This window comes from Camelus ferus, chromosome 4 (genome assembly GCF_009834535.1).
Source record: "Camelus ferus isolate YT-003-E chromosome 4, BCGSAC_Cfer_1.0, whole genome shotgun sequence".
Taxonomy (NCBI): domain Eukaryota; kingdom Metazoa; phylum Chordata; class Mammalia; order Artiodactyla; family Camelidae; genus Camelus; species Camelus ferus.
The window spans coordinates 73,320,952-73,334,792 of record NC_045699.1 but is presented as its reverse complement, the minus strand read 5'-3'; the positions used below and the strand labels follow the sequence as shown (position 1 = coordinate 73,334,792).

Below are 13,841 nucleotides of genomic sequence, written 5' to 3'. Positions count from 1 at the left end.
AACCCCGTTGAGGACCATGTGCAAAGGGCCAACTCTCAACTAAAAGTAACTCCTTGACCCCACCTCCACCTTCTCCTTCACTGGTCTTCGTCCCCCGCACCCCTGTGTCAGGTACCGAGCTGGCACTGGGGCCGAACTCACTACACACAGGGCAGGCCCCTGCCAAGGAGCCAGGATGACTCAGGGAGTGTCCGCCCTGGTGAAGGCCCCGGCGGGGGCAGGGTCTGTTGCCACTGTTGTTCCTGGTGTGTGTGTGTGTGAGACAGAGAGAGACTGAGTGGGACCGGCTGTCCTGAATGACGGTGAGACAGGAACCCTCCTCGCTGGGCTTGCCCTTCCCCCAGGAGGAAACCAGTTTCCCCATAAACAAAGAGCCCCAGCCACCTCGAGCTCATCCCAGCGGCGCGTGTCTGAAAGCCAGCGGCTCCTGCGTCTCCGAGCCCTGGCCCTGGACGGAGGGAAACGGCCTGGAAGCAGCCCGCACAGGGATTTTTTCTTTTTTTCCGTGAGAGGCGAGCCAGGCTGCAATCACGGCTCCTCTCTGCCAGCGCTGGGCTGTGTAGTCTTTAGTCGGCTCTCGGGGGGGAGGCTGGCTTCCTGGCCAGGTCTGCTCAGAATGTTCCAGGCCTCAGAGACACCAGCTCTGGGGCCCAGGGAGGTCCAAGTTTGGGGACTTACAGACCCTCACCGAGTGCCTGATTATTCATTCGCTGCTCGTCAGCGAGTGGAAACACAGCAGGTCCTGATCAAGAGAGACAGGAATTCTGGTCCCAGCCCAGTCTCCCGCTGGTGGGGTGACGTGAGTACTGTCCGGCTGTCCGGGCCTCATCCCCACGGTGGGAACCCCCCACAGAGGCTGGGCCGTCAAAGCACCAGTCTTCCAGACACCTGCTCCTTACATCGGTTTGAATGCGGTGCTTTTCAAACCTTCCTGGACAGCAAGTAAGCCCTTCCTCCAAACGAGAGGAAACCCCAATACTGAACTGGGCGGGCGGAGATGAGCTCAGGGCCCGCCGGCCCCACTTCCCCACTCTCGCCCCCCGTGCCAGGAGGTGCTGAGAACCGTTTGAAATCATTGCTTAAGACTCCAGCTCCAAACCAATTCACCTGCATTTCTCCTGCTCCAAAGAGCTTCTCTAAGGAAAAGAAAGAACGCTTGGTGCTATAGCTGGAGCTCAGGAGACGGGACCCTTGCCGCACTGATCCTCCAGCCCTTCACGAGCTCACCGCGAGGCCCGGGGGCAGGGAGGGGCCCTGATGCGTGCTGATGCGGCTGCGGACCTGCGCACAGACACCACCTGCCGCAGAATGCTTGTAACTTCCCCTATCAGCACGGCCGCCACGCTGGCCTGGCCTCAGCACCCCATAAAATGGGATTTCGGGAGGAGCTGGCCACAGAGTGTGCAGATGTGGCCACGGGGAGCCATCCACCGATCCAGCTTGGTGACTCTGCTGTGATGGGGAACTCGCTGTGTCTCCAGGCCACTCATTCCAGCCCTGGACAGCCTCGTCCAAAGGAGGGCTCTTCCTTTCAGCAGACCCCAAATCTGTCTGTTTACTTCCTTCTTCGTTTGTCCTCCTTGGCACCTTGGGCCACCCAGGGCAGGTCAGCCCATCCCTCTGCCTGGACACCCTGTGGATGTTCAGAAACGGTGCCGTGTCCTCCCTGGGGACTGCCTTCCACCCGGGGCCCGGCATGGGCCTCACCACTGAGGCTGCTTCCCCCTGGAGGGATCTCAAGCGACGTCACCTCCCCAGGCAGCGATGTGTCCAGGAGGAATGGAAGATGCTCCCAGGCGCATGTTCTGTGACAATCCGGGCACATTTGGAGTCTTGGGGCGGGGGGGGAACGGGGCTCCTGACTCAGAGCAGGTCCACGCCCTTCAGGAGCAGGCTCTCGGAGCAGGCTCCCCCAACACCCAGCACGGGGCTCGGGCCCCCGGCTCACTCCGAGACCAGCCGCTCAGCTGCCCCCGGGCCTCAGCGCTGGTGGGTGGCGGCAGCAGTCCTGGCGACGGCGCCCGCTTGCTGAGCTTTGGCCTTGGCGGCTGGCCTCCCGTTTCATGTCCATCCCTAGTGCTGCGTTTGGATAGGTGCATGTCCCATTTCACAGGTGGAAAATTGAGGCTTGCAGAGATTAAGCCATTTGCCGAGTGCATGTGGTGCGGTCAGCCAGAGAGTGCACCCCAAGTGCTCACCGCACACCCCACAAAGCCCACCTCGCACCCTCCGGAATGCCAGGGGGGAAACATCCTGTCCCATACCCTGCTGAGGGGGGTGGGAGGCTTCTAGAACAGGAGGGGCCACAGCTTCCAGCCCGAGGTGGAGAGCCCGTGGTCCATTCAGAGCCCTGCATGGCCACCTCCCCAGCTCCTCCCTCGAGCCGGTCTCCTGAGATGCCGGCCAGGGCTGCGGGAGGCGTAGCCATGCCAGACCACCTGCTGCCCAGTGTCCAGTCAGTGGCTGGTCTCATCCTCCTCCCTGGCCAGAGCATGCAGGGGGGCATCTAAAGCTCTGGCCAGCTGGGATGGGGGTTCAGGGGCAGAGCCAGGACCATCCTGCGTTTTGAGTGGCAGCAGCCCCAGTCTTGTCCAAACCCAAACATGAAGTCCCAGGTATAGACCAGGCGGCACCGGGGTCTCCCTACAACGTTTACCACGGGTCCCGGTCCTGGGAGGGACCAGCGCTGGCCCCAGACGCAGCTCCAGTCTCTGGTCTGCGACCAGCACCTTGGTGTGGTGGTGGCTGGCCCCGTGAATGGGCAGACACAGATTCAAACCCAGGTGGGCACTTACTACGCACGTGTATCTATCTGCCCAGGCACCCGAGGGGGTTCCTGTCCCTTCCCACTTCCTCCCCAGTGCGGCCCTGAGTCTGAGCAGTTTCCTCAGTGGGTCTCTCTGCCCCTCCTGTGTTTACTGTAAGCAGAAGTGAAACCCTCACCACCTGAGATTTCTTACTTTTAACGCAAAGGACATTTGCTCTAATCAGACGTGACAGGAAGGCGGCAGGTGATGGAGCGCCTGGCGGGCCCCGGCAGCCGGTCGCAGGTACCTGTGGTGCAGGTGGCACTGCAGGGCTCGTGGGACGAGAGCTTCCACCGGTACATGTCTGCGGGACTCACGCCTTGCTTGCGGGCCTTGGGCCTGGTCCTGAAAGCAGGTCAAGCCGAGAAGGGGGTGAGTTTTCACGGGAGAATGTGTTCTCATCCATGGAAGACAGGTCTGCTTTTGCAAAACAGCCTACCTGAGCCCCGGGCAGCAGCCCCACCTGTCGGGGGCCCAGGGCCCACGATCTAGAACACAGCCGGGGGAGAGGGGGTGGTGGCGCCGGGGGAGGCAGGTCTTAGAGGCGACCGGACATTTGCATTTTCCATCCCAGTGACTCAGCCTGAGCACACTCTGCAGCTGTCAAAGCACCCTCGGGGGCTGGGAGTGAAGACGGGGGCCCACCAACATCCCAGTCCCTCCTCACACACACACATACACACATGCACACACACACACGCACACAGACACACACGCACACGGGCTTCTCACTGTCACCCTCAGCAGGGGCGCACAGAATCCTCACCACCACCCCGAAAGGGACCTCAGAAAGCACCTCGCGTGCTGCGAACGTGCCAGAATTCTCCGCCTCGGTCTCCCTCAGCCCAGCCGAGGTTCTAACAGAAGGGGCACACTGGCCCTCAGGCCTCCAGCGATCAAAACGGAGAAGCTGGGGCTGCAGCCGGGGGGTTGGCCGTGCCCCCTCCCCGGACGCCTCTGCCCAGGTCTGCGATGGCTGCGGTGCGCGGGGACGCCGTCCTGGGGCCCCGCCAGCGACGGGCTATGGTTCTTGGCCGGAACTCAGGCAGCCAAGCCAGCTATTGTTAGGGTTGTTTGCTTCTTTGAACCAGTCGGCGTGCTGGGGCCAACCTCAGTATCCAGCGTGCAGGCTCGTTTTGGACTCGGCAGGGGCGGAGGGAAGTGGCGGCGGCTCCCAGACAGCTGCTCTGAGACGCAGCTGGCCGAGCCTGAGTGTGGCCCGCGGAGTCCTGAGGCACCTCCCCCGCCCAGAGCCAGCAAAGGGGACGTGGGGCGATGGGCCGGAGGGCAGCACAGCATTCGGGCCCCACCGCCTGTCCACTTCCTGTCGGACCCAGAGGGGCTGACTGAGGACCACCTTGAGCTCAGAGCCTCTCACGGGGTGCGGCTCCTCTCCTGGGGACCTTCTGTCACCCCAGAGGCCAGGCTCAGACGAGGGGTGCAGGGCATACGTTCTCAAGGCTTTCCGGCCAGTTCAGCGATGGAGACATTGCTGTTGGTCCTCCGACTTCTGGGATTTCACAAGTGGATGAGAACGGCTCTTACGTTTTAGTTTTGCATCAGTGTTGCCCTAAAGGCACATCACGCTGAGGACCAGGAGAGAAACCGCCCACGGACCTGAGGTGGTGAACTGGCCGAGGTGACCGCATCCAACCCGGGAGTGAGCGGGAGGGGGTGAGGAGGCAGACGAGGACGGAGCTGGCACTGGGCCCCCTCACCTGGTGGCTCCACAGCCAGGAGCCTGCCCCAGGCCCTCCACAGGTGCAGGGGCGAGGGGAAGGTTCCCCCTCTCGCCTCCTTCAAAGTGAGCGGGAGTTTTATAATGGGGCGCCCCGCCCACCCAAGACCCAGCATCTCAGAACAAAGGCCCCAGGGACCTCCTTGGGGAGGAAGACCACTCCCTAAGGGCCGATTCCAAACACACCGAAATGCGCTGATTGGGTCCCTCACCCTCCTTTCAACAGCTTTAAATTCTCCCCAAGAACTAAAAGGGATGAAAAGATCCAGCCCCTGCCCCGCCCGCCCCCCCACCCGCGGAGAGGCTGCACCATCTTTATCTGATTACACACTCCTCTGGCCGGCGGCAGCGTGACTCATTCTGGAGAGAGAGAGCAGTTCAAAATAACCCTTTGGGTTTTAAGCACCAAAGGTATTTCTGGAGGGGCTGCCCACGCAGCACGGCTAACACAGCACGCTTCACGCACAGCACGGGCGCCCCTCATATCCCCGCACAGTGCCACGCCTGGCGGGAGAAGAGCACCCCGGAAGTCACTACACCGCCAACCCCGCGCCCGCCTCCGTCCGGTGGGAAGCCAGGGCCCGGTGATCCCGGGAGTCAGAGCTGCAGGGCCGCCACTGGCGCCCCGGGCTGGGATGCTGCAAACCCGGGGCCCGGGGCCCTCTCCCCAGCTGCCCGGCAAGCACAGGCCGTCCAGCCCCCGCAGGGGCACCTCTGGGACACCACGCTCATTTATAAAAGACTCAGAAGATCGCTTTGCTTTTCTTCCCGTCCAGGCGGGGAGAGGGACCCTGTGTCTCTGTGTCCCAAGCGTCTGCCTCTGGTGCCCAGGCCTCCCTCGATGGTCTGAGGCTGCTCTGAGAAGGGGAAAATAACCTTTCCTTCCTGGGCTGCCCACTTAGCTTCCGCCCTCTCAGAGCAGACGCGCCTTCCTGTGTTTGGACAACTGGCCGCGACACGGCTATTTTGGCCTGGCGGTTTCCCCCACGGCGGCCTTTCTCAGCCTTTTATCTCCGAGGACCATCTTTGGTCTCTGCTCTGCGGCTCCTTTGATGCAGCCGCTGGGGGAGCCGCCCCATCTCACCCGGTTGTCGGGACTCTGAGTTGACAGTCACTGTATTGATTCCTGCATCCCCCACAGGCCGGCGCTGGAAGCCCAGCCATTCCCCTTGGGGCCAAGGAGGGCGGGGGAGGGGAGGCTCAACTGCGACAGGGCAGGAGAGAGTCTCAACGATGTGACTTAAGACCCTAAGGCTTGACCTGACCTAGGAATCCCTGCATGCCGGAGCTGGCAGGCCCTGAGGCCAAACTGAACAGCGGCCTGTGTGGCACCTGGCGAACCAGTTCAGAAGGGGACCCTGGCCACCACAGAGCTGGCCTTCCTTACATCTATCACGGTCCAGGCCTTGATGGTCCTTCCTGTTTCGGGGGTCCTCCCTGGGTGATTCGGGGCTTCACAGGCAGGATAGAATTCAATCCTCTGGACAGCCCAGAGGGCTGAGAAGAGCTCCCCAGGCTCGGAGCCCTAAGGAACTGGCCCCAGTGTAACAGGCAAGCACTGGCTGATTCTGAACTCCAGCCCTTCGCTGTGAGCCCCCACTTCAGACTCAGAACCTGTCGCCCCCTTCCAGCTCCTGGACCCACACGCCCCCAGAGCCCCACCCTCTGCACGCTTCTGGACCTGGGTTGGGGCGAGTGGACGGCCCCGACGGGCCCATGGGAAGAAGGCACAGCAGCCCCGGGCCTCCTGCTCTGTCCACGCTTGCAAAGAACTCCACTCAGAACTTCAGAGGTGCCCCGGATGTGCCCCTGCTACCACATGGGAGCCGGGGGCCTCAGAAAAGAGCTTGAGAAAGGGGGCTTTGGAGGGGCTCTGGGGGCCAGCTTCGCTGCTCTCGCCCCCGGGGAAGGGTGAGAGGGTCACCTCCAACCACATCAGCTCGAGAGTGAGCCCCAAGTCTGGCATCAAACTCGGTTCCCCTGAGCTCCCCAAGGACGCCCACCCCTGCATCCTCGGCGCTGGCTGGGGCTCCTCTGGCTCGGGGTCTGAAGTCGAGGGGTTTGGGTGGGGCCTCCAAACACAGGACAAAGCAAAACCCAGCAGGCCTGCTGCTGCCTCCAGGCCCTGCCTGCCGTGCGGGCTCAGCCTGTCTGAACCAGCCTCACTGCTCTGAGAGCTGCCGGAGAACAGGCGGGCCCTTCCCGGGGCAGGGGGCCATCATCGGCCCGGGGGCCTGTCCCCCAGACTGGCCTCTAGTAGAGACAGGGGCAGGCCTGGAGCCACCCTGCTTGCAGCTGCCCCCAACCCAGGGAGGCTCCTGGCCTCAGACTCCTCCAGGGCCAGCTGTGACCCCAGTGTCCCCAGATGTGACTCTCCAGGCACCCTAGGGCGTGTCCTTGGCTCTGGGGGCCTGTCTCCCAGTGGACTCTCACACGGCCCATCCCTGAGGCATCTCCAGCCCCCACGGCAGAAGGCTCATTCCTAATGCCTGATTCCAGGGACTGGCTCTGGGCTGAGGACCCCGTGGGACCACCCCCAGGCTCCTCCCTGGCCTGCAGGGAAGGTTGGTGCTGAGCCGCCCCACGTTCGGGGAGTGTCCACTTCATGCCCACCATCCTTGTGTGCGATGACTGTCCAGACTGAGACCCTAAGGACCCCCAGCCTTCAGGCCCCGTGACCCTGAGGACGTCGCTTACCTAGCTCTCTGGCCCAATACCTGTCCCGGTTGTAACGGGTCCATGTGTCCGTGCTCACAGGATGCTCAGCCCTGAGCTTGGCTTAGAACCGTTAGCCACCCCCCAACCCCCAGTTCCTGGGGTCAGATCACACGTGGGTGCGCGGCTCGGGGCTTAACCCACGGGCCTAGCTTGTGGGAAGGACACGCTGATACCCAGGCCTCTGGCCTCCTGCTCAGATCCAGGGCGGGGTGGGGGCCCCGGGCAGGGGTGACTCCCTCCCTCTTACCTCTGTCCTGGCCCTCCGGCCAGACCACTGTAGGAAGGCCTCGCTGACCACCCCCAGCCCCGGAGGCCCCCGGACAGGGCAGGGGAGGCGGCCCTACCTGGCCTTCTGCGTCCTGTTCCCGGCCACGGCGGGGAGGCTGGCACTGGCATTGGGGAACGGGGCCTCGGAGGAGGCATTGGTCACTCTGTCACTGCTCAGCTCCAGGTAGGACCCATTGAGCAGGTAAATGCTGGCTCCCTCATTCTCCTCGTAGTCAACGTAGAGGCTGTCAGCCGGGGAGCTCCTCGGGGCGCCCTGTGCAAAGATGCTGTTGAACGTCTCATTGAGGGGGAGCTCCCTGGAGTCAGAGCCTGTGCCCAGGAGCTGGTCAGAGATGGCGTTGGCCGAGAGGAGCTCCTGGGAGGTAAAGCGGGCATCGGCCTCTTGGTCATCCCGGTCTCCCGCGAGAGCCGTTCCAGTGGCGTTGCCATCTATGGGGGAGACGGGGGTCTCAACCTCCAGTGCCCCCTCGTGTGGGGGGGCAAGGGCTGCCCTGGGGGTGGGGGCGGACGGCGGGGAGGGGCTGTAGCAAAGACCTGGACCGGAGAGCTGCCAGAGGCAGGTTTCCGCCCAATGAGAGGACACTGGTCATCCAGGGAGGCTCGCCAGCCAGCCTGGACAAGCTCTCGTGGGAGAACCTGCTGGACTTCTGCAGTGGGTTGAACAGCGTCCCCCCAAATTTCGTGATGGCCCCGACCATCAGAATGTGAGCTAATTTGGAAACAGGATCTTCACAGACGTACAAATCTTCAGACGAGGTCATAATGGGTTGAGCGGGCCCTGATTTCAATGTCTGCTGCCTTAGTAAGCAGCAAACTCATGGAGACACACAGACACAGGGGAGAAGCCAGGAGAGGACGCCGCGGGGACCACAGCGCTGTGGCCGCAAGCCAAGGCTCCTGGGGGCCCCAGGGGCTAGAAGAGGCGGGAAGGACCCTCTGCTAGAGGTTCCAGCCACACCTGGATTTTGGACTCTGGCCTCAGAGCTGGGAGACAGCAGATGTCTGTAGTTTTCAACCCCCTGATCTGCGGTCATTTGCTACAGCTGCCCCAGGAAACTTCCACCTGAAGATTCTGAGGGTCCTGGAAACCTGCCCCCAAGTGAGCGAGGGGGCTTCTTCCCAAGTCTGGTTTACCTTCCAGCCCTGAGCAGGAGGGATGGCGCAGACCAGCTCTGATGAGCCACCCCATGACCCTCAGGAGTGCAGGCCAACGGCCAGCGTGGGCACGGGGACCCTGGCCCCACCCCCAGGCCTTCAGCTGCACCTCCCGCCACTCACCCTGGAGCCTGCCCCACGCAGGTCCTCCACCGGCCCCACCAGGCTGTCCCCCACTGGCCCTCTCTCACCCCCACCCCTTTCCCATGCCCTTCTCAGCTGACCCTCACTTACTCCTGAGCCCTCAGGGCAGGGCTCACCCTCTCCAAGAACTTGGGGTCCTCCTTGTTTCCCCTCAACTGCACATGGTCCCTTCCAGAGTTCTTGCCACCCCTTGCTCTGCTGTCTGTCTGTCTGTCTGTCCCCACCGAACGGGCGAGGGCGCAGGCTCTGGGATCAGACCACCCTGGATTCGGCTCCAGCTCCTCCCAGGTGGCCTGTGGGACTTGGGAAAGTCTCCTCTCTCCAAGCCTCAGTCTCCTCGTTTGTCGAGTAGGGGTGGCCATACCCACCTCAGAGCAGGTGCGTGGAGAAGCCACCTGCAAAGGGCTGGCCCTGGGCCTGCCCCGTCTGTGCAGCACGGGCAACTCTGTCAACCTCTTCTGCAGGCTGCCAGGGACTGAAGACCCTTCGCCCGAGGCCCCTCTCCCTCGGAAGGCCCACCCCACCCCGCCTCTCCTCCTGGTTACCTCGGAAGCCCTTGCCCCTGGGGGGCCCCGCGCAGGCCCCGCCGCTGGCCTGCGCGCACACCTCGTTGGTCTCCTGGTCTCTGCTCAGACCCAGCTCGATCCCCGGGTCCCGGTGGCCGAACAGTCGGTGGTCCAGGCCCAGCCGCTCCGAGGAGGCCTGGCCGTAGAGGGAGCTGTTGTGTTGCAGGAAGCCCGCCAGCCCGGCGCCGTCCAGCTCCTGGCTCTCCGCGCTGTCCGAGGCGGGCTCGGAGAAGCTGTAGTAGACGGGCTGGACGCGGTGCGCGTGCGGTGGCTGCAGCAGCGTGTACTCGAAGGTGATGGAGGGGCTTTTGCCAGTTCTGGTTCCACACCTGGCAAAGGCAGAGAAGTGGGGCCCCGGCCCTTCTTCCCGCCAGCCCCTTCGCCCACAAGCCCCGTTAGGACAGAAGACACTGCCCCTGAGCTGCAAGACCGTTCCCCGGCCACGGCCTGTGGCTGAGTCCTTCCCAGGGACTCAGCTTTGACCAAAGACCGCCGCCTCTCCCAAGGCTATACCTGGCCCCAGAGGCCGCCTGTGTCCAAAGACTGGTGAGCAGGGGCGCGGGCAGTGAAGGGTGTGCCCAGTACAGAGACGGTTAAAAGCCAGTTAAAACCTGTCCTGCATTTTACGATCACCACGTGCCAGCAATCCTAAGTGAAAGTGTTCCGTCCCCACCACCTTCCCCCCGGGGAACCCCGCTGCCGGCCGAGTGGAAGTGCCCAGACCCAGAGCCATCCCAGTGTCAGAGCCGGCCCTGGGATGGGCCGCAGCCTCTGCTGAGAATGTCCCCACCCAGCATCCCCGCCCACCAGTCCTGCTGCCCCTCCGGGTGCTCGCAGGCTCTTTCCAGGGACTCTGCCGAGGTCGGCTGGTGTCAGGGCAGGTCCTAGGAAGTGGACCCTCAAATAGGAGTTTAGAGCAGGAACCCCACCAGGAGGGGTGGTGCCAGTCCTCCCCGCTGGTGTGCGGGCACTGGGACCCCCACTTAACAGAGGGTAAGGAAGGACATGGAAGGTGGTGTGTTAGAGAAAGGCTGGAAGGCGAGGGTGTTGGCCGCACCTAATCTCCAGTTTCAGGCCAAGCCAGAGGGCCCCCCTGGTGTTACACAGAGACACTCTCCTGCCATCCAGCCAGGGCCAGAAAGGTAGAAGGGCACCAGGGACCGTGGGAGACTGGCTTCTCCACTTCATCAAGAGCCCGGCTGGGAGGAGGCGTGGGGCACGGTGTCTGAGTCAGTCTGCTCAAAAATTTTGAAATCTCAGATTCCCTGGAAACTTTGCCCCTGAAAAGTGGCCATTCCTCCCTGTTAAGGCCACCGCGTGGCCCTTGCCTGAAGATGGTACCTCTCTGCCTTCAAGACCCTGCCGGCCCCCCTCAGGACCAGGCCCACCGGCCCTCCGGGCCACCTGGCTGATGGCTCGAGTGAAGCCCTGTCTTCACCCAGTCAAGGGAGCACCAGGGCTGCTCAGGGGAGAAGGAACAGTCCGTGAAGGACCTTCAGGACCTGCCAGCGGGAGCCGGCAGAAGATGGGGGTTGCCCGCGACTGGCGCCAAGGGTCAGGCTGGATCAGAGATGGCAAAAGATGGGCCTGGATGAGGGAGAGATTCTCCCATCTCGACAGGAGGGCACACACTGGCAAGAACTCTGGGAGAGAGCGAGGCCGACACCGAGGCAGATGATGGAAGAGTGAGGAAAAGGCTGGGAAAGCCACCAGGACGGCCTCGGAGACCAGCGGCAGGAACATGACAGTGAAGTGTCACCAGCGCCACTGAGAGGGGTGCCTGGAGGGGTGGCGCTGAGAGTCCTCATAGGCCAGGGCTGGGGTCAGGAGAGGCTGTCCACGATAGCCAGAACAAGGGGCCCCCAGGACTGCACTGAGCACCAAGGCAGACGCGGTAGCCAGGGGGCCTGACCCCAGAGACCTCCGGACACAGCTGACGGGACCAAGGGCTCCCAGGGGACAAACACACGGGTCCAGAAAATGTGCTTCTCAATCCGTACGACCAGAAGAAACCAAGGGGAGGTGGTCACAAAGCAGACGGCAGCAGCCACAGAAGTCACAGCGCCCCCACCCAATTTCCTGGACCAGTTTTTAGACCCAGAACCCCCTGAATGATAGAACAGCCAGGTCCCCAGGAAGGAGGATCCCCACCCAGTTTGTATGGGCGTGACTCCCCTAGCTCTTCCCGCAAAGAGCCCACAGCTCTTTACTTGGTGAGCTGTTCAGTGCAGAAACGGGCAGACATTCTGGAGCCAAGGTCCAGGTTGTCATTGTTCACCAGGGACCCAAAGCATCATCGTTGCCCCCGTTAGTGTGGGAGCACGTGGGTGATGGGTATGGCCCAAACATGGCCCAGGTCCGGCTCACGGCCTCTCCACTGGATCCAAGGCTCACCCACTCCCCAGATGCATAGCTGGTAGTTGGCAGGACCCTCACGCTGGCTCCTTGACCTGGTGGGTAAGAGCTGCCGTGGGTGGGAAAGCCAAGTAGAAGCCTGTCACCCTGATCCCCAGCCTCATCCAGTAGAGTCTGTCAAAAACCACACCGCATCCCAGGCGGAAACGCAGATGAGTGCCCCTCTCAAAGGCCTCTCAGGTGCAGGGGCGATGCAGCCCCCGTTTAACTCAGCAGTTTGGTCCCAACAAAAGCCAGCCAGACCCCGGAAGAGGACAGTGAGCCACTCCACTCTCAGCCGAGCGGTAGCTCAGGTGCAGCCCTGGGGCGGACGGGGCATCCTTCCCAGAGCGGGCTGACATGGCCCCAAGTCGACCCTCTGTGGCCACCCATCTGGCCAATGCGGTCTTTCCTACCCTCCCCGCGAAGCAGGAGCAGACGCAGTCCTGTTTCACGCGGACAGACAACAGTAGCTATTTACAGCTCTGACTGGCCCATTCCCTGTCCTAATGCAGTGCAAACGGGCCTGGACCACCTAGAGGACGTGGCCTTGGCCTCTACATTGACGTCATCGTGTTTATCAGTCCAGACGCGCAGGAAGTAGCATTAGAGGCCTTCATAGAGCGCATGTATCCCAGCGGATGGAGACCAACCCCTATAAAGACACCGCGGCGCCACGTCAGCGAAAATCTCAGGGCCCGGGAGTCTAGGGCAGGGCAGGACGTCTTGAAAATAAAGTGGAAAATACTGCATCTCATATCCCCCCATCACGAAGAATTTGGGACACAACGCACTCCACGTCTGGGACTGTGGGCCCCATCCGCATACTGAGCACCATGAAACGTCGTCGGCTTTGAGTGGGGTCCTGAGGAGAAGGGGCTGTAATGTGAGCAGCCTGCCCCCCTGGGCCGCGATCCCCGGCAGCCCCTGCAGCACCAGAGGTGTCTGTGGTGAGAAAAGTGGCCCGCGGGGCTTCTGGCAAGCTTTGCCAGGAAAACGACAGCGTAGACTGCTAGCGTTCTGGAGCAAGGCCCATCACCTAAACTAAGCACACACTGGAAGTAGGCTTCTGGCACACTCCCAGGCCCGGCTAGAGATGACTCTTCGACCACAGGGCGCCGAGTGACCCGGGCGGACAGAGCTGAGTACCACAACACGAGGCCTCTCAGCTCCACCACGTTACCGGGCTGGGAGGGCGCGGCAGCCAACAGGAGGCGAGAGGTGCGAGAGCTCACCAGCAGGTGGCCCGGGCTCCCATCACCCAAGACCCTCGCACCTGCATCTCTCCCTCAGCTCACAGCTCCGTCTGCGTGGGCTTCCCTTAGGATGAAGTCAGAGGGGGAAAAATGGTCCACCTCGATTCAGAGCTGGGGCACGTGGTCTGGGGGTGCAAGCTGGATCTGCCTCGGGGCGCCCTGAAAAGTTGCTGAGAAGGAAAATCTCCCCAGTGGGCCTCAGGCGGTGCACGGAGGTGGTCACCCGGGTTGCATGGAAAGTGTGGGGTGGTCCTAGGTGAGAGTGTACACTGACTCGTGGGCAGTGCAGATGGCTTGGCTGGTGGGTCGGGGCCTGGATGGAAAAATTTTTAAGATCGGGGCTGAGGAGGTCTGGAGCAGATACGTGCGGATGAATCAACAGAGCAGGCGTTAAATGGGAAGGTCTCTGTATCACCTGTTAACGCCCCCTGGGAGCTCCCACCACGGGAGGGACACGAACAGCTGGGTGAGAGATGGAATCGCCTTGCCAATGGACGGGGCCAGCCTCTGGCACTGATCACCCCACTGACGGCACAGTGGGTCCATGGATGGAATAGCCATGGTGGCAGGGATGGAAAGTACGCCTAGACTCCAGAGTGCCGGCCCTCGCTCACCCAGGCTGTCCTAGCCACTTCCGCTAGTGAGGTCCGGCCTCGCGGGACCAGCTCCAAGCCTGGGACGAGCGCCTTCGCTCCGGGGACCGTCCGCTCTGTGATGGGGTGGATTTCCATTAGACCCCTTCTATCCTGGGAGGGGAAGTGCTTCGCCTTACTCT

At 62.5% G+C, this 13,841-nt stretch overlaps 1 protein-coding gene across 1 annotated transcript in view; it reads right to left on the bottom strand.

The window, feature by feature from the left end:
* The window catches only part of ADAMTSL2 (ADAMTS like 2), a 35,643-nt gene that overhangs the window by 7,612 nt on the left and 14,190 nt on the right, over nt 1-13,841 (bottom strand). The window contains 4 exon segments of the mRNA XM_032478848.1: nt 3,055-3,152; nt 7,608-7,980; nt 9,396-9,729; nt 9,731-9,745. Of these exon segments, the coding sequence (XP_032334739.1) occupies nt 3,055-3,152; nt 7,608-7,980; nt 9,396-9,729; nt 9,731-9,745 (820 nt within the window).